Source organism: Notamacropus eugenii, chromosome 1 (genome assembly GCF_028372415.1).
Source record: "Notamacropus eugenii isolate mMacEug1 chromosome 1, mMacEug1.pri_v2, whole genome shotgun sequence".
NCBI classification, from domain to species: Eukaryota; Metazoa; Chordata; class Mammalia; order Diprotodontia; family Macropodidae; genus Notamacropus; species Notamacropus eugenii.
This window is the reverse complement of record NC_092872.1, coordinates 76,994,063-77,016,067: the sequence shown is the minus strand read 5'-3', so window position 1 is coordinate 77,016,067 and position 22,005 is coordinate 76,994,063. Positions and strand designations below refer to the sequence as shown.

The 22,005-nt window shown below is 38.7% G+C and overlaps 1 protein-coding gene across 5 annotated transcripts in view; it reads left to right on the top strand.

The window, feature by feature from the left end:
- The window catches only part of LOC140502045 (uncharacterized), a 72,737-nt gene extending 67,957 nt beyond the window's left edge, over positions 1-4,780 (top strand). For all 5 annotated transcript variants that reach the window (XR_011966507.1, XR_011966498.1, XR_011966510.1 and 2 more), the window contains 2 exons: positions 2,681-3,203; positions 4,524-4,780. Coding sequence is in view for 2 of the 5 variants with exons in the window: in XM_072606332.1 (XP_072462433.1) it covers positions 2,681-3,203; positions 4,524-4,723 (723 nt within the window). In the remaining 3 variants the exon portion in view is untranslated. The remainder of the gene's footprint in view (positions 1-2,680; positions 3,204-4,523) is intronic.
- The last annotated feature ends 17,225 nt before the right edge of the window (positions 4,781-22,005 follow it).

Here is a 22,005-nt window from a genome sequence, read left to right as displayed (position 1 = left end):
TATGTGACATCGAGTAGGAAAGGTAGTTTCCCAGTATCCATTTGCAAAGCAATTGCCTAGAATTAAGCATGCAGCTTCTGTGAACTATTATGATGATATGAAACAAAGGGGCCTGAAGTAGTTATCAAACCTGGGACTTTGGCCTGATCTACCAGCATTATTCAATCATTTTCTCTTCCTCTTAAATCCTTGTCATATTCTAATTTGCGTTATATCATATAGTCTGTTCATATGTTCATATATCTGTTCATTCACCCTTCAGTTGTAAACCCCTTAGAGGCAGGGACAAGGCACTGCTCATCTTCATATCTTTCTCATCCTCTCCCCTACTCCTAGCACCACGTCTAGCTCGTATTAGATGCTTCATAAATGTTTATTGCTGAATGAACAGATGAATGAATGAGCTGAACTAGCTGGCTCATAATTGCTTTTAGAGATAATGGCATTTGCTGCAAAAATGTGTTTACTTTTTCAAGGTTAATTTTCCCATCAATATAAAATTGTGGAAAGGCAGGGATTTTTCAAGGTTAATTTTCCCATCAGTATAACACTGTGGAAAGGCAGGGATGTTGAGAAGTCACTTAGGCTCTCTCCTTGATTCCCACTAGCATTCAAGCTTCCTTACAGAGACAGTTTTGCAGAAAGACATGAATTCATGCCCTGTCTTTGATACGAACCAGGCTGCTCTTTGGCACATTCTGATTGTTGAGTGCCTGGTAAGTCACTTAATTTCTAAGTACATCAGAAAACTCTCTAAGACTCCCAGCTGCAGAGAAGGAACCAACCTACACTGGTAGAGGAAACTTTCTTATCCTAGCAATAAAATAAAAGATCCAGTCCCTATTTAGTCTATGCCATTTTTTCCCCTTACTCATCCTTGAAGCCTTGGGGTAAAACACAAACAATAGGTGATAATTTTCTCTACTGTTGACAAAGATATGCCTCTTGATATAAATGCAGTCAACTAGCATTTATTCAGTACCAACTGTATGCAAGGCATTGTGCTAAATGCTGGGGATCCCCCCAAAAAAGGCCTCAGTTGAGGCAAGGCAGGTTATGATTGTGTGAAACCCTAATGGGTTTTGCAGTTGGCATATTATTGGGGCATGTGGCCAAGGGAATCCCTTGTCTGACAGCATTGAGACTCCATTCCCTATTATATATCTCTATGAGTTAGTAGGTCTCTCTTACAACTCATCTGTGTGCATCTGGATTTGGATTTTTCTTATCTGGGTACTCCTGATAACTATAAAAGGATAATAGGATGTTTAGAGTTGAAGGGGACTTTAGGGTTGTCTGTCTAGCTCAACTGAAGTATAGCATCCTGTGCTTCATCTAATTCAACCTTTCAATTTTACATGAGAGCAAAATTATGCCCAGAATAATGAAATGATTTGTTCAAGCGGATTAGTACTATTTGGGGTTCAGAGGGACAAATGAAGAGATGGCCAGTCTCTTCTACCCATTTTATTCTTTCTAGTTAGCATGAAGTGCTTATCTTAATGAGTAATTTTTACATAAAGTCAGCATCTACCATAAGAAAGGAACAGCCCAAGCATGAAATTTAAGTACCCTAATGAGATTTATTAAGGGATATATTTTACATGTAGCTGACTGAGACGTCAGAAGCGTTGAAGACCTGAGAGGATCAAATTTTTGCCTTGAAATGACTTTCTTTCATCTATTTTGAAAACCACCAGTAGTGTCAGATTAGTTAATGAGGATGCAGCAACACAGGTGAATTCTTTATTTTCCTTTTTATGCAGGAAAGGTCCCATCTCCAATGTGAGTGTCAGTTTTCCCAGGGTTCTAGGGCAGCATTGGGTGAGGAAGGTGTTATCTGCTACCTTCCTTCCAGGATCCTATACTTCAAGGTCTTTGAGCACTGTGATTTTGGTTGAAGGGATGAGGAAGGGAGAAAGATAGAAGGGAGAGGGTCTAACTCTCCCCCAAGCTGATGTTGTAGATTTACTGGACTTGTTCACAAAGAAATATGAGAGAGTTGCTACTTTTGTGGTTTTAGCTGGACTCTGAGAAACATTAACCAATAAATTTCCCAGAGCCTTAAAGGCTTATCCCCCTACATAAATAACCATTAGCCTCTAAGAGGCATCATGGTAAAACAAAGAATAAAGGTGTCATCCCATTATTGATGGCCTGAATTTCTGACTCTAAAGTCAACCTTCAGATTCTAAAGCATAGGTACATTAAGTAGGTTAACATTCATTTAGGGGTTTTTGTTCAATTTTTCGCATAATGATGGGTCTTATATGGATGAAGCAAACCAATGAGCAATCAATGCAATCTAGAAATAGGTCCTATGAATCCCAAGGTTACACCGCTGGCTGGTAGTAAAGCAAGCATCGAAACCCAGTTCTACTAAGCCTTTGTTCAAGATTTATTTCACTCCACCATTCTACTTTGCTTTGGTTTGCTTTAGTTTTATAAATACAATGCCCTTCCTCCCACACACACTCAAAGAAGAACCCTTCTATTTTCTTGGTCATTTGATATTTCATTTGCCTTAGGTACTAGTACTTGCCCATCTATTTTATTTCCAGTACAGTTTTTCCAAGAGTCTCATGTATTCTTGTTAAATCATTTCATTTTACCTGCTGGATTTCTTCTTTGTGTGCTACTCTAATGATGTAAATGTTCTTTCTTTTTTTTTTTTTTACAGCTCTCAAAATTGTTTCTATCTGCTGACACTTTGATAAAGGAAAATGAAAAATTCCATAACTTAAGAAAACATGATATTTCCATTACAGAAGCAAAGAACTATCTTCTTCGAGTCTTAAACATCATATCACTAGAAACACTGGGTCATAAAGTGCCAGCAGAGCATGCTCAGCCTATTGTCTTGAAAGGCAGCAGTGATATTTTTGACCCAAAAGGAATGATTAAAATCCTACACCGCACCTTATTAGCAGTTAGTGGATCACGAACATTACCTGAAAAGAGCCCCACGCCTTGCAGAAAAATTGCCCTCCTGAACAAATTTCCCCGGCCAATGCACATTTTTCCTTATGAGATGCTTGTTCACCATTGTCTCCCTTTCTTGTTACCCTTCATAATAAGAGATGACATTTTGAATGAGAAGATTTTCTGTAAACTAGTCCTTTTCAACATCGTCCCTCCCAAAGGGAAAATCTTTAGGCCACAAGCAAAGAGACAAAAACATTCTGAAAAACTGCTCCATCCAGGTGAGTAAATCACTATTATCATTATCATGAATACAACATAATGGATAGCGCTAGACTGGGGTCAAGAAGTCTTGGGTTTGAATCCTGCCTCATTCACTAACTAACTGTGTGACTATGGTTGTCGAGTCACTTGACCTTTCTATGCCTCAACTTCCTGATATATAAAATGCAAGATTTTAAAATAACAGTGTTTGAAAAATGTTAACGAAAGCAAAAGGACAGGCTTGCTTAACTAATTTTTGCTTATAGCCATTCTGAGTAAGAAAGACTTCATTATTTGGCATCACATAGACTTTAATAAGCCAGTCTTAGTGTAGCTATTTGCTCCCTTTGAAACACCCTGATAAAGGCATCAATTCCCACACTTTAACCATACTAGTTAAGAAGGCATCTTCTAGTCTCTCTCTTTCTGCCTGCTTAAAAAGGTGTGATATTCAAAGTCCTATACATCAACTCTATTAAGATTGCAAGTTCTACATTGGTGTTGCCTCTAAACCTCCAGGTATTTTAAAATGTTTTCTATTTAATTTCCTCGTTCTCTTCCCCACTAGGCTAATTCAAAGTTCTTCTGCAAATGCATATTCCTAAAATAACAAAAAAGAGAATAAAAATAAGAGCCAAAACGTGTTAAGCTTCACTAAGGTTTTCATGGGATTTCCTTTTGTTTGTTTTTCCAATTTCTTTTAGGCCTTATTTAGCATGAAGTCACCCTTTCACCCACTGGCTATGCTCTTTGGTGAGGGGGAGGGATTTAGGTTATGCCTTCCTAGGCAGAACAAAAGAATATCTTCTCTAGTCTCTTTTTTTCTTACTAGTGATTTAGAACTGAGAGGAAATCCTAAAACACAAAAGCACTATACCAAAGGTCAGCCTCTTATGATTTGTTTTAACCTCCATTAAGATTAATAGTTTATCTTGGTAACCACAGTGACCAGGGTGTCAATCACTCATTCTTCTAACTTTGAAGTTCTGGGAAATCCACAATAAGATTTCTACTTACTGCCAGATCTGACCCAACTTAAAATGTCCTAACTGCTGAATTCAAGCAGAAAAAACAGGATTGCTCTTCTTCAAAAACGGAAAAGATGTTTCCAAGAGGACTAAAAGATTTCCAAAAGATTCCCTGATAAAATTGGATATAAACACAAATTACCTGAGCATAGATAAAGGAGGAGGGGGAAGAAAAGTGTAACTCTTAATCCTAAGAGTGAGAATCAAGTATTACAGGGATTTATTTGTGAAACGTGCATCTTGAAGTTATTACCAGCTGCCAATTTGGAATCAACAAATATAATTCTCCCACATTCTGATTATTTTCAGAAAAACAATTCATGGACCTGAAAGACCTCCAGCGGAAGTATTATAAGGGGATTCTGAAGTGGAAACGAAAATCCCCATTACTATTCAAAGAAATACCTCTTGTTTTTGAAAGGACATACATACCAGAAATGATCTCAACTGATTATAATCCTAATATCATTTTTAAGCCGACCAGAAGTACTGATTTTAATGGACCATAAAGAGTAGGCTGTTTGTATTAAGTAGAACCTTCCATTAAGTAAAACTGTGTGCATCTATGAGTATGATTTTGAGATAATTTAAGTTAAATAGATAATGAAGCAAATCTTTCTCTGTGCCTTGGAAAACACATAATCTCTGACGTGAGAATAGTTACTCTTTCATTCTCTTTCCCACATTCTTCTCTGAATCTGAGTTCAAGATATCAATCAGTTAATGAAGTATTTGTTGAGTTCCCTCCATATTTATCATTTCCAACATTTCTAAGTTCTGAGGGAAATACACAAAGTGTCAGCCACTCATATTCTTCAAGCAGAGGCAGGTGGTGTGAAAGAATTACTCATTTTCTCCAATGTATACTTCCTAGAGTAGAGAGGAGGGATCTGGGGTGAGTGAACCTCATAAATGATGCCCTGACACATGAACAAATAGGCAGAGGAAGGTGGCTCAGTTTCCTTTGGTCAGACCCTGGATTCTTATCTTCTTCAGCTGCATCTAGAGGTGGCTAGGTGACACCATGGAGAGAGCTCTGGACCTGAAGTCAGAAAGACCTAAGTTAAAATCTGGGCTCAGACACTATGTGTCACTTTACCCCATTTGCCCAAGTTTCCTCAGCTGTAGTATACACATCGTAATAGCACCTATCTCCCAGGGTGGTTGTGAGGATCAAATGAGATAATTATGTAACATTTAGCAGTGTCTGGCACACGACAAGTGCAATAGATAGACAGATATAGATACGTACATATTAGCTATTATTATTAGCTTCATATACACACACATACACATTCTCTCACATTTCAATAACTTGTCTTGGCACAGATCCCCAGTGGAGAATTTCCTTTTCCACTAGTTTTTATGTCCTGCCTGATAATTGGTTACATAAGAGATTGTAAGTGACACCATCTATAGGTAGTATTTATAATCTAATGTGTCATCAGAATCAGCTTTTATCTTCTCCCTAGTGCCAATCAATCAATAAACATTAAGTGCCTGCTGCGTGCCAGTCACTGTGCTAAGTTGTGGGAATATACATAAAGGCAAAAAATAGTTCCTGCCCTGAAGGAGCTCACAATCTAATGGATAATAAAAGTGCTAGGAACTGTACTTCAAATCTCTGATCATGTGATAAGTGTGAGGTTAACATCTTTTTCCTGTCTCCTAAGTGCTTATTTCTGTGGCAGTACTAGGTGGCACTGTAGACCACTATAGAGTCAGGAGTTCGAATCTGAACTCATAAACTTACTAGCTGTATGACTGGTCAAATCACTTAACCCTGTTTGCCTCAGTGAAGGAAAATGACAAACCATTCCAGTATAAAAAGCCCAAATGGAGTCATGAAGAGTAAGACATAACTGAAACAACAAAACTCAACAACATAACTCAACAACAAAATAAAAACCACCCTGGATACTGGCAGGTTAAGAATAATTTGTACTTGTGACATCACTAGCTTTCACCCTTATAGAAAAGCGTTGAACTATATTTGCCAACATCAGGGAAGGTTATGAAACTGGTAATCTCATTAGTTCCCCCTTCCTCTCATCATATATGTGGCATTCAATATGAACAAATTCTTCATCCACCATAATTCAGTTCCTCCTCTTTTCTTGCCTGAAGTATTGTAAAAGCCAAGCTAACTGATCTTTCTGCCTTTTTTCACTCTATTACCTTCCATCCTTCACATCCATCCTTCTTTTCATCCATCCTTCACACTACATTTATTCCTTCCTGTAATGTTAGTAGAACAGGAAGATCTTCCCTGCCCATTAATAGACCTAACACATGGAGCCTGTGGTCAAATGGAGCCTAGACTGGGAGGAGCTTGCCCAAGGAGGGGAGAAAGAGAGAGAGAGAGAGAAAACATGAGCAGACAGAGCAGACAGAGCAGAGAGAGAGAAGCAAGCTGTGAGTGAGTGGAGGGAGGAATTTGTCGAGAGGAACTTGTTTTTGTGGGGAGGGCTGACAGAAAGAGGGTTTAAGACATCAGCACTCCCTGAATTCATAAGTACCCTGTTAAATCTTATCTCCTGGCATTCTAATGATGTCCCAAATAAATATTTTGGTTTTGCCTTTGAGGAGGAGAGTTTATTATATTTTGGATTTACCCTGGAATTACCCTGTAAATATGCATGCATATTCGTAGCGGCTGCTATGGGTGTTGCATTGGTGTTACACTTCCACATGGCTAGGTTAGAGGTGTGATGGCTCCCCTCTTCATCTAGGAAATTCACATATAACTTTTTGGCGCTCCCTTTGTACCAGAGAAGTCTAATTTTTTTCTTTTTCTTTTATCGGGTGTTCACATAATGCCTTATTGTAAAATTTGGGTTAAGCATTCAGTCATAGGTTCTATGTCATCTGCTGGCCTTCATGTGTCATCTGTGGCTTCCACAAAACTCCCTCCAAAATTTCTATTATGCCAACCCATGACAGAACAAAACTGTGATGGGGAAAGTCATGATGTGGAAAGGATGACTATGTTGCCCCGATAATCTTCCTAATGCTCTGCTCTAATTATTTCACTTTCCTTTTTCTTTTCTTTTATTTCATTTCTATTATAAAACCTTTAGTGGTTCCTCATTGCCTACTGAATCAAGTATAAACTCCTAATTCTGGTATCTAATGCCTTCCACAATGGACTCCAACACATCTACTTATTTTATGTAATGCCTCCTTTATGTACAACACAATCTGGCTACAGTAGCTTGATCTACCTTTCCTATTCTTGTCCTGTTCTCCTGTACCTTCCTCATACTGTTGCCCTATGCCAGACCTGCACAATATAGGGCTGACAGGCTGCTTACAGCCTGGCAAAAGATTTCAGGTGGTCCGTGAAAAATGTAGAGGATGTAAGAGAAAGTAAAGGTGTAATGAATCCTTTGTTCTTACCCGCCCTTAACCCTCCTTTCATTAATTATTATGCCCATCCTGTAATTTGGCAGGTGGGTTGCCAATAGGCTCACTTTCCTGTTTGTCACATGCCCCTCAGCAACCAACCATCCTGAGTCTGTGTCTAATCTGAGAGGAGTGAGAGTTGTATCTTTTTGCTGTGTTTTCAGTCATTACTGGTGTTGAACAGGGACAGAGTGAGTGTAGCAAAGTAATTTTTAAAATATTAATGTGATTTCATGATATATAAAAATCTTAGGAAGTGTGATTAATTGATATTAATTGAAATTTCCCTTTTAAAAATATAGCTTATTTGAAAAATCATTTAATCATTAATTATACCTTTATTGGAAAGTGAACCACTAAAAACCCTATCCATGGCCCAAAGAAGTTTAGCCTATTTTAATTTTGGCCCCTACCTACTGCTAAGTTGTGCAGGTCTGCCCTATGCTTTTTGAATGGACTTTCCTTCTGTCCAATGAAGTCTTCTTTCTCATAGTCCCATCGTAAATGTCACGTCCTCCAAAAAGCTTTCCCTGAATCCTTTAGGGGTGAGTGATTTCTCCATCCTCAAATTTCCTGGACTCCTCCTCTGCACTTGTCATCAAATTTGATGTCTTACCTACATGTTTCCAGGATCTAGCACAACATGGGTTTACTTTGGCCATCCCTGCTCTGGTCATGCATCGAAACATTGTTACACTAGCAAGAGGCCTTGAAAAATGAAAGCATTTAAAAATTGGGTTGAATTGAGGTGAGACTTGAAGGACTGATAAGATTTAAATGGGGAGAGAAGGGAAGGGCATTGCATGAAGGGGAGCAAATACCTGGAGGTGAGAATAACAGTGGGATGTATTAGTGAGAAGGAGAATGACTTGGGGATAAGTATTTGTGAGAGTTCAGATTGGAAAGCCATCAAGGGTTCAGATTAAAAAATACCCTGAAATCTAGGCAAGAGAGCTTCAAATTTATGAGACAGAGTGTAGAGGGGGTGGGAAGTGATCAGGGGACTTAGGATCAATTTAGTCACCTAAGGAAATTGTAGGGCGTAGCAATCACCATTTTCCTTTCTTATCATCTTTGCCAGTCTGATGGCTGTCAGGTTTTACTTCGGGGTTGTTTTAATTTACATTTCTCTTATTATTAGTGATTTGGTGCATTTTTCCATATGGTTACGGATAACTTTCTTTGCTTCTGAGAATTGTTTGCCTTGACCATTCATTTATTGTGGAATAGCTTTTGTTCTTATATATTTGAACGAGTTACCTTTATATCCTGTGTTTCAGACCTTTATTGGAGAAATCTGCTGCAAAGATTTTTTTCAAGGTACCTATTTCTCTTCTAACTGCATTCATTTTATTTGTGCAAAACCTTTTCAATTTTATGTAATCAAAATGATCCATTTTATCTCCTGTGATCCTCTCTATTCCTTTGCCTTTTTGTTAACACCTTTTAACCCCAATCAATCAATAATCATTAAATGTTGCTATTGTTGTGGAGTCTCTAATTTCTCTCTGACCAAGAAAGGAGAACCATGAAGCAACTTGTCTAAACCAAACTCTACTTATCTATTCAGGTCCTCATCATCAATAGCCTCTCTTTTGGGACAGGCCTAACTCAAGCTAAACTACTGGTTCCAGCTTGGGCTTAGAGCATAATGAAATACTTATATAACCATACAACACCTAGCAAAGAAGTTTACTTAATAATAAAATGGAAAGGATATTCAATAATTATGGAACTATTGATTCAGTTTGGAGCAATTACCCTCCCCTCCACATTTATTATTATGATCACTAAAACTATAGTTATTATATTAATTATATTAGATATAATTATATTAATTAATTGCATAGTTGTATATCAATTGTATATAATTTCATACAGTGTTATATTATTATACAGTGATATATTAATTATGTAATAGTTATGTTAATAAATAATAATAGTTAACATTTATGTAGTACCTATCGTATCAGGGACTATCCTAATCATTTTACAAATATTATCTCACTTGATCCTCACAACAACCCTGAGAAGTAGTTGCTATTACTATCCATATTATAGTCAAGGAAACTGAGTCGAACAGCATTTAAGTGGCTGTACAAGGTCACAAGCCAATAAATGTCTCAGTCTGGATTTGAACATTTGCCATGGGAAGGTGTGTTGACTTTCATGGTGGTGCACCTTCTGCCAACCTGAGGAGTCTTGAAGATTTACACTCTAGGCTTTTGTACCTTTAATTGACTGGGAGTTTTCTCAACAGTTGTAGCCTTGTTTTCCTGAATCAATTGAATCTCAAGGATGATTTCATGGTCTTTTAAGGAAAATCTAGCCTATGTGGCAGGGACCTTCTCAAGTCTTAGTAGATGATCCCACTATCCCAGACTCATAATTGGTCTCTGTGGCTCAGGTTTCTCCCCACTCTAATCCCTTTTCCACACACATCATTTCACTTCCACTCAATGATAAACTCCAGAAGCTTTGTATTATTTCTAGGATCAAATATAAGCTTCTGTTGGCATGTAAACCTCTTCACAGTCTGGCGCCTCCTCATCTTTTCAGTCTTCTCACTCCTCTCCATTCACTATCTGGCAGTAGGGGTCTATTTCCTGTTCCTCACACACTAGGAACTAGCATCAGAATTTCTAGACTTTAAGACTTGTTCCAAGAGCTACCATATATAAGAGGTCTTTCCCTACACCCCAGCTACAAGGACCTTTCCTTCTAAGTTCACATTGTGTCTACTTTGTATATATCTTGTATAATGATAATTAGCAAGCATTTATATAATAAAGTTTGCAAAGTGCTTTTCAAGTATCTCATACAATCTTCACAACAACCATAGGAAGTAGGTGCTATTATGACCCCCATTTTACAGTTGAGGAAACTGAGGCTTCCAGAGGTGAAGTGACTCACCCAGCGTCACACAGCTAGTAAGTGTCTATGGACATATTATGAATTCAGGTCTTCTTGATTCCAAGTCCAGTATTCTATTTACTGCACCATTTAGCTGCCCAGTGTGTATGCACAAGTTGTTTTCTCCCGCAGCAATGCCCTCCCACCTTCAACTCCATTAGAAATGTAAGCTTCTTAAGGGCAGAAACTGTCATAGTTCTTTCTTTATTTCCCCAGTACCTAGTACAAAACTTATCACACAATAGACCTTTTAATAACTGAACGATTAGCCAATGTTCAAGACTTAAGTGGTGGCTATAGGTCCCGAGACTTAAGTGAAGTCGTTCCTTGGTAAAGTCACCTTTCCGGGTCCCTAGCCAGTTCCAGTAATGTACAGGGAAGCCACCATGTTTCAGGGGAAAAATAGGTATGTCAGGAATGGAGGGAGGTGTGTGCTCTGGAGTGAGTCACTCGGCCAAGATAACTTTTCCATTTTATATCCTGTGATAAACAACCTTCATACAAGGTCACAAACCAGGAAAACCTGTTAGTTGTCAGTCTCACAAAACTTTTTCTTCCAATACCTTCATCACCATAGATCATTCCAGAACAAACAGTCGTATTATGTGGATATGACAGGCATAAATGACTTCTGGTTAAACAGCACTGTGTAACATACAAAATGGCCAGGAAGTTTTAACCATTCTACCACAAAAGAGAAATCACACTATACAATTTAGAAACGCTTGCCTTATGTCTCTAGCGTCTTTGGGGATGATGAGAAGATATTGACAATGGAGATGGAGACATATAAAGAAGAGTGAAAATGCCCCAGCATCCTTCCCCTCAACCCTCAGGGAGTCAGCATTGCCCTGTACTGACTTGGTCAGACTTTTACTGATAAGCTAGCTCTCCTACAAAAGCCACAGAGAATGTGCACAGAGACATCCCCACTGGCAGCTGGGCTGGCAGAGGCTGGAGTGCTTTCTATAGCACAGGGACTTTGTGACTGAGTCTTGCACCAGAGCCATGGGCAGATCTTGGGTTGCTGAAATTGTTCAGACTACAGAGACCATGGCTGGGAATTCATCTTCTTCCTTTATCTCCTTTCCCTTCTCACCCTTTGTGGGAGAGATGAGTCTACTCCCTCAATGTTCATTGCTTAAAAGTTTCTTTGCTTTCTGCTTCTTTTTTGTTTTAAAGTAATTTTTTCTAAGATAAATGAGGTTAACTATTATACTGCTAATCTATTAATTTCATTACTCAAATACAGTAGAGAAAAGGGGAAGGTGGGTGAGGAATGACTGGAAGAGAAACAAAGAAAGGCATAGACAGAGAAAGAGAGACAGAGAGACAGATGGGGGATGGGGAGAGAGGGATAGAGAGAGAGGGAGAAAGAAAGAGAGGGAGAGAGAGAGAAAAAGAGGGAGAGAGAGAAAGAGAGGGAGAGAGAGAGAGGGAGAGACAGAGGGAGAAAGAAAGAGGGAGAGACAGAGAGAGAAAGAGAGAAAGAGAGAGAGGGGGGGGGGGAAGGGGAGAGAGAGAGAGATATTACATAATGTTATTGTTTATTCATTAGTAAAATTTTGTTGGCTGGAGGTCCAAGTTTATAACGAGTATAGATAGAAGCCAGAAGTTTAGCTAGCTTTATAAGTCTACTAAACCAGATAGAAATTAAGTTGTTTGTTTTCAGGGTTCCTGGTGAGTCTGCTTATTCTTCTTTAATTCCAAGGTGAAAGAAATTCATTTCTAAAGCTGCCAGATTGAGGTCCTTATCCTCCTGACTCCTTTAAAAACTATTTATATTCTAACACTTGTGATTGAGTTCAAATAAGGGTGACAAAATTACATTGTCATTTAACATCTTAGGAAATTCATCTCCAATCCACACTCAGACACACGTAAATTCTTTTTGTTGCTTCCTTTAAAAATTGTTAAATGAGTAAACATCAACAACTGAATATTTCAATATACAAAAACCAGAAAAGTAGGATTATACGTGAAACTTTGAACTTCTTTTCCATACATTTTTATGGATATCCATTTGTATTAAATTTAACACAATTCAACCAAATCTATTCTGTCTGTATCTCCTGAATTTTTCCTCTCTCCTACGCTTCATTGACATTCATTTTTCTTCTTTTCTTTGCATCACTATTACTACACACTTGCACTCCACATATTTTTCTCATCTTCAAATAAAAACTCTCCCTTATAAAAATTAAACACACACACACACACACACACACACACACACACACACACACACACACACACACACACACACACACACACACACACACACACACACACACACACACACACACACACCTAGCACAGTAGCTCTCCAGGCACCATTTGGCTGAAATGCCTGAGAATGATGACCCGAGTCCATCCTTGTCCTTTCAGATTTGCTCAGGTTTGGCCCAAAGGAACCTGACTTCTCAATAGGGGAAGTAGGATTCTAATTTCACAGTTCACATCCTTGCCCTGGCTACTCTGGGGACTTTCAGTTCTACTCTGTGTCCTCACACATGGATTATATGAGGGAATGATAAAGGGATTGCTAAATAATGATGAATCATAGGATACTTAGAACAAGATCCATCTCACTGCTACTAGGACAATAAGCTAATACTCAAACCTAGTTGGTGCATTTGCAAATATTTTTTTGCTATGATTCCTAATTTGCCATTCTACACTGCAGTTAGTTTAATCAAGAATAAGTAAGCTCTTTCTTTCCAGTGATGTCTTTCTTCCAGTGAACTCCTTTTGGTTTATTTGTTTTTGCTGCCGTTGGCACTGAAACTGCTCCAATACCTATTATCCTCAGCTCAAGTGTTCATGGGAAGATGCCAGCTGCCTTTCCAAATTTCACAAGGCTATGTGTCAAAGGAAAGGACACATTTGTAAATGGGAAGCAGTCTCATCCCAGGTACAGGCTTGACTAGGAGGCAATGAGCTCATGGATTTGGGCCAGGTGGTGTGGGGGGAGAATGCATACCCCACCAACCCTCATTGTTGTACTTCAAAGCTGGCAGATTAACTGAGAGACAAAGATCTCCCCCTTTAATATTTCCACTGAGATCTGGCTCATTAACCAATAAAAAAGATTTATTCACCATACAGTAGAAAGCCCTGAGTCAACATGGTTGACAAAAAGCAATCAGAGAATATCTGTGCCTGCTCTAAAGTGGAAATAGGGAGGCATCTCCTATGCCTTAAGGGGAATCCCTAAGAAGATGTCTCATAAGCATAATCAAGCAAAAGAAATTCAAATATTAGCCACTGAATCTACATAATTTTGGGCAGCTAGGTGACTCAGTGGATAGAGTGCCAGACCTGGAGCCTGAAGACCTGAGTTCAAATATGACCTCAGATACTTACTAGCTGTGTGACTCTGGGCAAGTCACTTAACTCTGTTTGCCTCAGTTTCCTCATCTACAAAATAAGAGAAGGAAATGACAAATCACTTCAGTCTCTTTGTGAAGAAAACACCAAATGGGGTCACAAAGGGTTGGACACTATAGACATAGCTGAACAACAATAACAATTTCATATGAGTTCTGATTCTCATCTGTGTTGTTTGATCTTTTTCTATGTACTGGCACTTTATCAGGGATGTTTGTGCATAGTAATTGACTGGTAGATTGCAATAACACTAGTGTAGAAAATTGGAGTTTAAGTTTGGATATTAATAACTTCCAGAGAGCTCTCCAACCCAAATTTCCCAGAACCACAGTATTTAAGAGTTGGAAGGGAACTCAAGAGGCCATGTAGTCTAACACATGTCTGAAAAGAGTTTCTACTACAACATACCCCACAGATCATCATCTAGGCTCTACTGGAAGAGGGGAACCACCATTCTTTGAGGCATTACTAATTGTTAGGGATAAACATTTTATATACATACATTTATATATATATGTATATGTATATATAAATGTGTATACATATATGTAAGTATATGTATGTGTATATATACACAGAAATAGAAATAAATACATATTTAATGTCTATATAAATATGTATTACAAAATATATTTATACATCATTATATAATATATATTTATTTCTATTTATGTGTATATATACATATACATAGAAAAATATATAAATATATATATATATTTATATGTAATTATGTATATGAAGACTAAATTTGCCTCTGCATCTTCTGCCATGGCTTTTGGTTCTGTTTTGTAGAGCCAAAAGGAACGTGTCATATCTGTCCTCTTCATGACAACTCTTCAGATACTTGGAGACAGCTATCATGTCCCTTCTCTCCCCACTCTTCTTTTCTCCAGGCTAAGCATCTCCAGTTCATTCAAACAAGCCTCATATGATATGGACTCCAGGCCCTTCTCAGTCCTAGTTGCCTGCCTCTAGACGAGTGAAGTCAAGTTACCAAACATTTATTAAGTGCTGAGTACTATATTCAGTAGGCAATTGGGTGCCATTCAAGGTTTTGTAATAGAGAGCGACACAATCAGAACAATGGGAAGGTTACTTAGGCTGTGGAGTAAAGCAAAGGTGTCAAACCCAGTTCAGGTTTCATTCCAGAAGCTCCTTAGTGAAGCCTAAACCAGATTAAAATGTATTTGGAAAATATTTAACTAAATAAAAATATAATAAAACAGAGATAATATGAATTTGTGGTTTATCTAAGTAAGTATGAGACCTGTAAGAATCCTTCTGTTTGGTTAGTTGCCCCATTTCTTTTTTTGTTTTAGCTTTTATTTTTAAATCTTGACTTGTAGCCTTTTCTTTTTTAAAAAATTGTTTTATTTGTTTTCAGTGTTCTACGATCACTTTCATATATCTTAGATTTTTTTTCCCCTCCGTCCCCCTCGTTCTCCACTACCTCCCTACTCTATCCCCGATACAGCATGCCACCTTACATAGGTTCTACACATACCTTCCTATTAAATACATTTTCACCTTAGTCATGTTGCACAGAAGAATTAAAATGAATGAGAGAAATCATAAAACAAAACATAATACAAAAGTAAATGGTCTGCTTCATTCTGCAATCCAATTCCATAGTTCTTTCTCTGGATGTGGAAAGCATTTTGCCTCAAAAGTCCATTGGGAATTTTTTAGGTCCTTGCTTTGCTATGAAGGACGAAGTCTACCAGAAAAATTCCTTGCACATTGTGGTTGTTGCTGTGTACAAAGTTCTCCTGGTTCTCCTCCTTTCACTCAGCATCAGTTCATTTAAATCTTTCCAGGCCTCTCTGAAGTCTTCCTGTTCATCATTCTTATAGCACAATAGTATTCCATTACAAGTGGCCCCATTTCTATCTGAGTTTGCTATTGTGTAAAGTATGGATTGGAAAGGTGATGTAGTGGAGGTAGAAAGTCAAGTCAAAAAGAATTTATTAAGTGCCTCCTATGTGCCAAGCACTGTGCTAAACACTGGGGATACAAAGAAAGTTAAAAGACCATATCTGGCCTCAGGGGACTCACAATCTAATGGGGGAGACAACATACAAAGAACTATGTACAAATAAGATATTAAAGGTAAAATTAAAGATAATTAACAGAGAGAAGGAACTAGTATTAACGGGGAATGGGAAAGGCTTTTTTCAGAAGGTAGGATTTTAGCAAGTAGTTGAAGGAAGCCAGAGAAGCTAGGAAGCAGAGATGGGAGGGAGAAAATTCCAGGCATAAGTGAAAATGCAGAGCCTGGGGGTAGTGTCTTGTTAAGGGTACATCAATGATGCCAATATAAAGTGTGAGAAAACTGCATATTAACTGACAGGGAGGTCATTGGCTCTCAAAATAGTATGTTCCATTTTTGATAGCTCTAGGAAATTCTTTTAGGTAATTCTTCCCTACATAGAGCAGAGAGACTTTCTGCTCTGGTCTTAATCTTCCCCAATCAAGTTGAATAAATGTAATCCTTTGGGCAGTTAGGTAGCACAATGGATAGAATGCTGACCCTGGAGTCAGGATAACTCCATTTCAAATCCCGTCTCAGACACTTACTGGTTGTGTGACCCTAAGCAAGTCACTTAACTTATTTGCCTCAGTTTCTTCACCTGTAATATGAGCTGGAGAAGGAAATGGAGAACCTCTTCAATATCTTCCAAGAAAACCTCAAATGGGGTCACGAAGAGTTGACTTGATCCAATAACAACAACAAAGCATTTATTAGGTGATTCTTTTTATGTGTGTGCTAGGGACTGGGGATATAAAGACAATGATAAAACTAATCATTGCCCTCAAGGAGCTTATATTCTACTTCATAATTAGGACCCTGACATCAATCAACAGTCCTATATTTCCAATATATCTTCTATAACTTTCAGTCTCATATCAATGAAAAATTTAAAAACCATTCCATCTGTGCCTTCAGAACCGGCTTAATGACAACTAATACTTATAGTTTAAGAAGAAATAAAAGTGCAATACCTTTGTACAAAAATTTCCATCAAGTGTGATTGCATTTTTAAAAAATTCATCTAATTTTCTGAAAAAGAGGTCCACACAAAATACTGGAAATATTGGAAATTGAAGGGCTGCCTGTCAATTGGGGAATGACTGAACAAGTTGTGGTATATGAATGTAATGGAATGCTATTGTGCAATAAGAAATGATGAACAGACAGAATTCAGAAAGACCTGTACTAACTGATGCAAAGTGAAATGAGCAGAACCAGGAAAACATTATACACAGTATCAGCAACGTTGTATCAGCTATGAATGACTCAACTCTTCTCAGCAACACAATGATTCAAGACAAGTACAAAGGACTCAGGAAGGAAAGTGCTATCCACATCCAGATAAAGAACTGAAAGACACAATACAGATCAAAGCATATTTTTTTTCCCTATTTACTTTATTCTTTCTTGTATTTTTTAAAAATCTGTTTCTTCTTTCACAACTGTGACTAATATGAAATTTTTTTTACATGATAGCACAAGTGTAAACTATGTCAAACTGCCTATTTTCAGAAGATGGGAGGGGAGGGAGAGAGAAAATTGCAAAACATTTTCTTGACATATAACTGGGAAAAAAACAAAATGTTATTAAACTTTTTAAAAACAAACCAAAAAATAAGGTCCACATAAACTCAGATACAAGAAAGTGGCTCAAAGCTCTGATTCCCCTCACTGGTTCTCTTCTCAACTCCACTCTGGACTTCCCCTCACTTCTACAGTAGCCTTCTCCCCTGGAAGATCCTTCTATGCCTGTAAAAACACCATTTCCCAGAAGTGCTTAGGCCAGTCCCCGTGCTCACTCCTTCCCTCCTCTTTCTGGTTCCATTCATGATTCTTTAGACTTCTTCATTCCCTTTTTCTCTCTCCAACCCCACCTCCCTTTCAGCTCTTTTTTTTTAAAATTTATTTATTTAACATTCATTTTAACAAAATTTTGGGTTCCAAATTTTCTCCCCTTTTCTCCCCTCCCCCCCACAAACACCAAGCATTCTAATTGCCCCTATCACCAATCTGCCCTCTCTTCTATCATCCCTCTCTGCCCTTGTCTCCATCTTCTCTTTTGTCCTGTAGGGCCAGATAACTTTCTGTACCCCTTCACCTGTATTTCTTATTTCCTAGTGGCAAGAACATTGCTCGACAGTTGTTCCTAACACTTTGAGTTCCAACTTCTTTACCTCCCTCCCTCCCCACCCCTTCCCTTTGGAAGGCAAGCAATTCAATATAGGCCAAATCTGTGTAGTTTTGCAAATGACTTCCATAATAGTTGTGTTGTATAGGACTAACTATATTTCACTCCATCCTATCCTGTCCCCCATTACTTCTATTCTCTTTTGATCCTGTCCCTCCCCATGAATGTCGACCTCAAATTGCTCCCTCCTCCCCATGCCCTCTCTTCCATCATCCCCCCCACCCTGCTTATCCTCTTATCCCCCACTTTCCTGTATTGTAAGATAGGTTTTCATACCAAAATGAGTGTGCATTTTATTCCTTCCTTTTGTGGAATGTGATGAGAGTAAACTTCATGCTTTTCTCTCACCTCCCCTCTTTATCCCTCCACTAATAAGTCTTTTGCTTGCCTCTTTTATGAGAGATAATTTGCCCCATTCCATTTCTCCCTTTCTCCTCCCTTCTCTCTCACTGCTTGATTTCATTTTTTTAAGATATGAGCTCATCCTCTTCAATTCACTCTGTGCACTCTGTCTCTATGTGTGTGTGCGTGTGTGCATGTGTGTGTGTGTAATCCCACCCAGTACCCAGATACTGAAATGTTTCAAGAGTTACAAATATTGTCTTTCCATGTAGGAATGTAAACAGTTCAACTTTAGTAAGTCCCTTATGACTTCTCTTTGCTGTTCACCTTTTCATGCTTCTCTTCATTCTTGTGTTTGAAAGTCAAATTTTCTTTTCAGCTCTGGTCTTTTCATCAAGAATGCTTGAAAGTCCTCAATTTCATTGAAAGACCAATTTTTCCCCTGAAGTATTATACTCAGTTTTGCTGGGTAGGTGATTCTTGGTTTTAGTCCTAGTTCCTTTGACTTCTGGAATATCCTATTCCATGCCCTTCGATTCCTTAATGTAGAAGCTGCTAGATCTTGTGTTATCCTGATTGTATTTCCACAATACTTGAATTGTTTCTTTCTAGCTGCTTGCAATATTTTCTCCTTGACCTGGGAACTCTGGAATTTGGCCACAATGTTCCTAGGAGTTTCTCTTTTTGGATCTCTTTCAGGCGGTGTTCTGTGGATTCCCTGAATATTTATTTTGCCCTCTGGTTCTAGAATCTCAGGGCAATTTTCCTTGATAATTTCATGAAAGATGATGTCTAGGCTCTTCTTTTGATCGTGGCTTTCAGGTAGTCCCATAATTTTTAAATTGTCTCTCCTGGATCTATTTTCCAGGTCAGTTGTTTTTCCAATAAGATATTTCACATTATCTTCCATTTTTCCATTCTTCTCACTTTGTTCTGTGATTTCTTGCTTTCTCATAAAGTCCTTAGCCTCCACCTGTGCCATTCTAATTTTGAAAGAACTATTTTCTTCAGTGAGCTTTTGAATCTCCTTTTCCATTTGGCTAATTCTGCTTTTGAAAGCATTCTTCTGCTCATTGGCTTTTTGAACCTCTTTTGCCAATTGAGTTAGGCTAGTTTTCAAGGTGTTATTTTCTTCAGCATTTTTTTGGGTCTCCTTTAGCAGGGAGCTGATCTGCTGTTCATGCTTTGACTGCATGTCTCTCATTTCTCTTCCCAGCTTTTCCTCCACCTCTCTAACTTGATTTTCAAAATTCTTTTTGAGCTCTTCCATGGCCTGAGTCCACTGGGTGGGCTGGGATACAGAAGCCTTGACTTCTATGTCTTTGCCTGATGGTAAGCATTGTTCTTCCTCATCAGAAAGGAAGGGAGGAAATGCCTGTTCACCAAGAAAGTAACCTTCTATAGTCTTATTTCTTTTCCCTTTTCTGGGCATTTTCACAGCCAGTGACTTGACCTCTGAATATTCTCCTCACACCCACCTCGCCTCCTGATCCTCCCAGCCAGCGTTTGGGGTCTGAGATTCAAATGCTGCTTCCCAGCCTCAGGGCTTTGGGTGGGGGTGGGGCTGCTATTCAGTGTGAGATTAAGTTCAGGTGCTCAGGTGGGGGCAGGGCTGACACACACACACACACACACACACACACACACACACACACACACACACACGGACTCAGTTCCCTCAGGGGGTTTATGCAGATATCTTCAACAATGGATCCAAGCTCTTGCCTGCTTGGGGAGCCCTGGTCTGCCGCTGCCTCAGCTGCTGCCTCCAAGGGGGCCTGAGTTATGGGGGCACCCCACTCCCCTCTCGACCCGCCAAAGAGACCCTCTCACTGACCCCCGTCACCTGTGGGTGGAGGGACCCGTGCGGCTGCTGGAGATTCCGTCTCTGAAGCCCGCTCGGATCTGCTCTCAGTGCCGCGGGCGCGGCAGGGCTGCGCTGGGCTCCCAGTCCGCGCCGCCCAGTCTGCAGCGCAAAGGACCTTTTGTGAGAGGTTTGCAGGTCCCTCTGGAACAGAAATCTCCTTCGCTCCACTGTTCTATGGCCTCTGTTGCTCCAGAATTTGCCTTGAGTTCCTTTTTACAGATGTTCTATGGGTTGTGGGTTTGGAGCTATGTGTATGTGCATCTTTCTACTCCGCCATCTTGGCTCTGCCCCCTCAGCTCTTTTTTAAAAAAATTATCTTCCCCTACTTTCTTTTTGCTTGCATTTCTTTTCCTGGTGCTTAGCATTAGTGCCTGGCACATAGTGAGCATCTAATGAACGCTTGCTGACTTGTCAAGTTGTTTTAGTCTGGGTTCAAAGATGAAATGGCACCCTTCTATTTTCCTTTACATGACTCCTCTCATTTGCTACTCAAGGTTACTCAGTGGAGTGAAGTTACACTCAGTTGCATTGAAAACATCACCACATTTGAAAAGTTACCAATGTGCTAATTTTTATTCAAATTTTCTAGAATCTTTATCTCTCTCTGAAAAGTTTTATTAAAAATTAAAACAATCATATAATAAGAGAAAGATTAGGGACTAAGGACACAAATGGAAATTTGTTAATAGAGAATCTTATAAAACCAGACCTAATGCAAACTTGTCCTCAAATAAAGGCCCAAAAAAAAAAAAAACCCAAAAAAAACCAAACTAAGCCAAACCACCCTCTGAGACAATTAAAAAGTCATCATCTGAAAAATTACCGTAGAAAAAAAGCATGCTTGAATTGATACAGTCTCATGATGAAAGGGGGCACATTAACTGAATTAGAGTTGTTTCTTAGGAAGATATGAATTAGAGGAAAAATAGTAATTAAAAAGAAACTATTAATGTCAAGTACTAGCCCAAGGAAAAAACAAATAATCTAATTACAGTCATTTCAATTTGGAGACTCAAATTAAAAGTTGAGTTCTGAATCTGAGATGTATTTTTTATGGCATTAAAAGGATAATAATATTGAACCAGAACTTTGCGATGATAGTTAAATTAAATCTTTCAAAATGGTCATCAATTAAAGGTAGAAAGAGAGGCAATATAGAAATTTCTTTATTTTAGAACCAAAGAATATTAGTTCAAATCTTGCCTCTGACACTCGTTGAGTAAATGGGCAGCTTGGGTTAGTTTACTTTTAAACCCACTTCCAGCTCTAAACTCATGATTCTATAAAATAAAAATATTACATGTAAAAGCTAAACCTTTTTGTTTTTTCAGTCCAGTCCTGTGGTTTCATCTTTGTGGGTAACTTGTAGTGTGGAAGCAACTAGTCTGCAACTTGTAATCTTAGAGAGTTGCCTGGGTACACTGAGAAGTCAACTGGTTGCCCAGCTAGTATTGTCAGAGGTAAGACTCAAACCCAGGTCTTCCTGGCTCTCAGACTGACCTGTTTTTTACACCTCTCCATGCAATGTTGTACTGTCTTCTTTTTTTTTTTGAGGGGGACTTGCCCAAGGTCACACAGCTACTAAGTGTCAAGTGTCTCATGGTGTTGTGCTCTATTAAGAAACTTGTAAAATGTTGTATGATGAATTTGT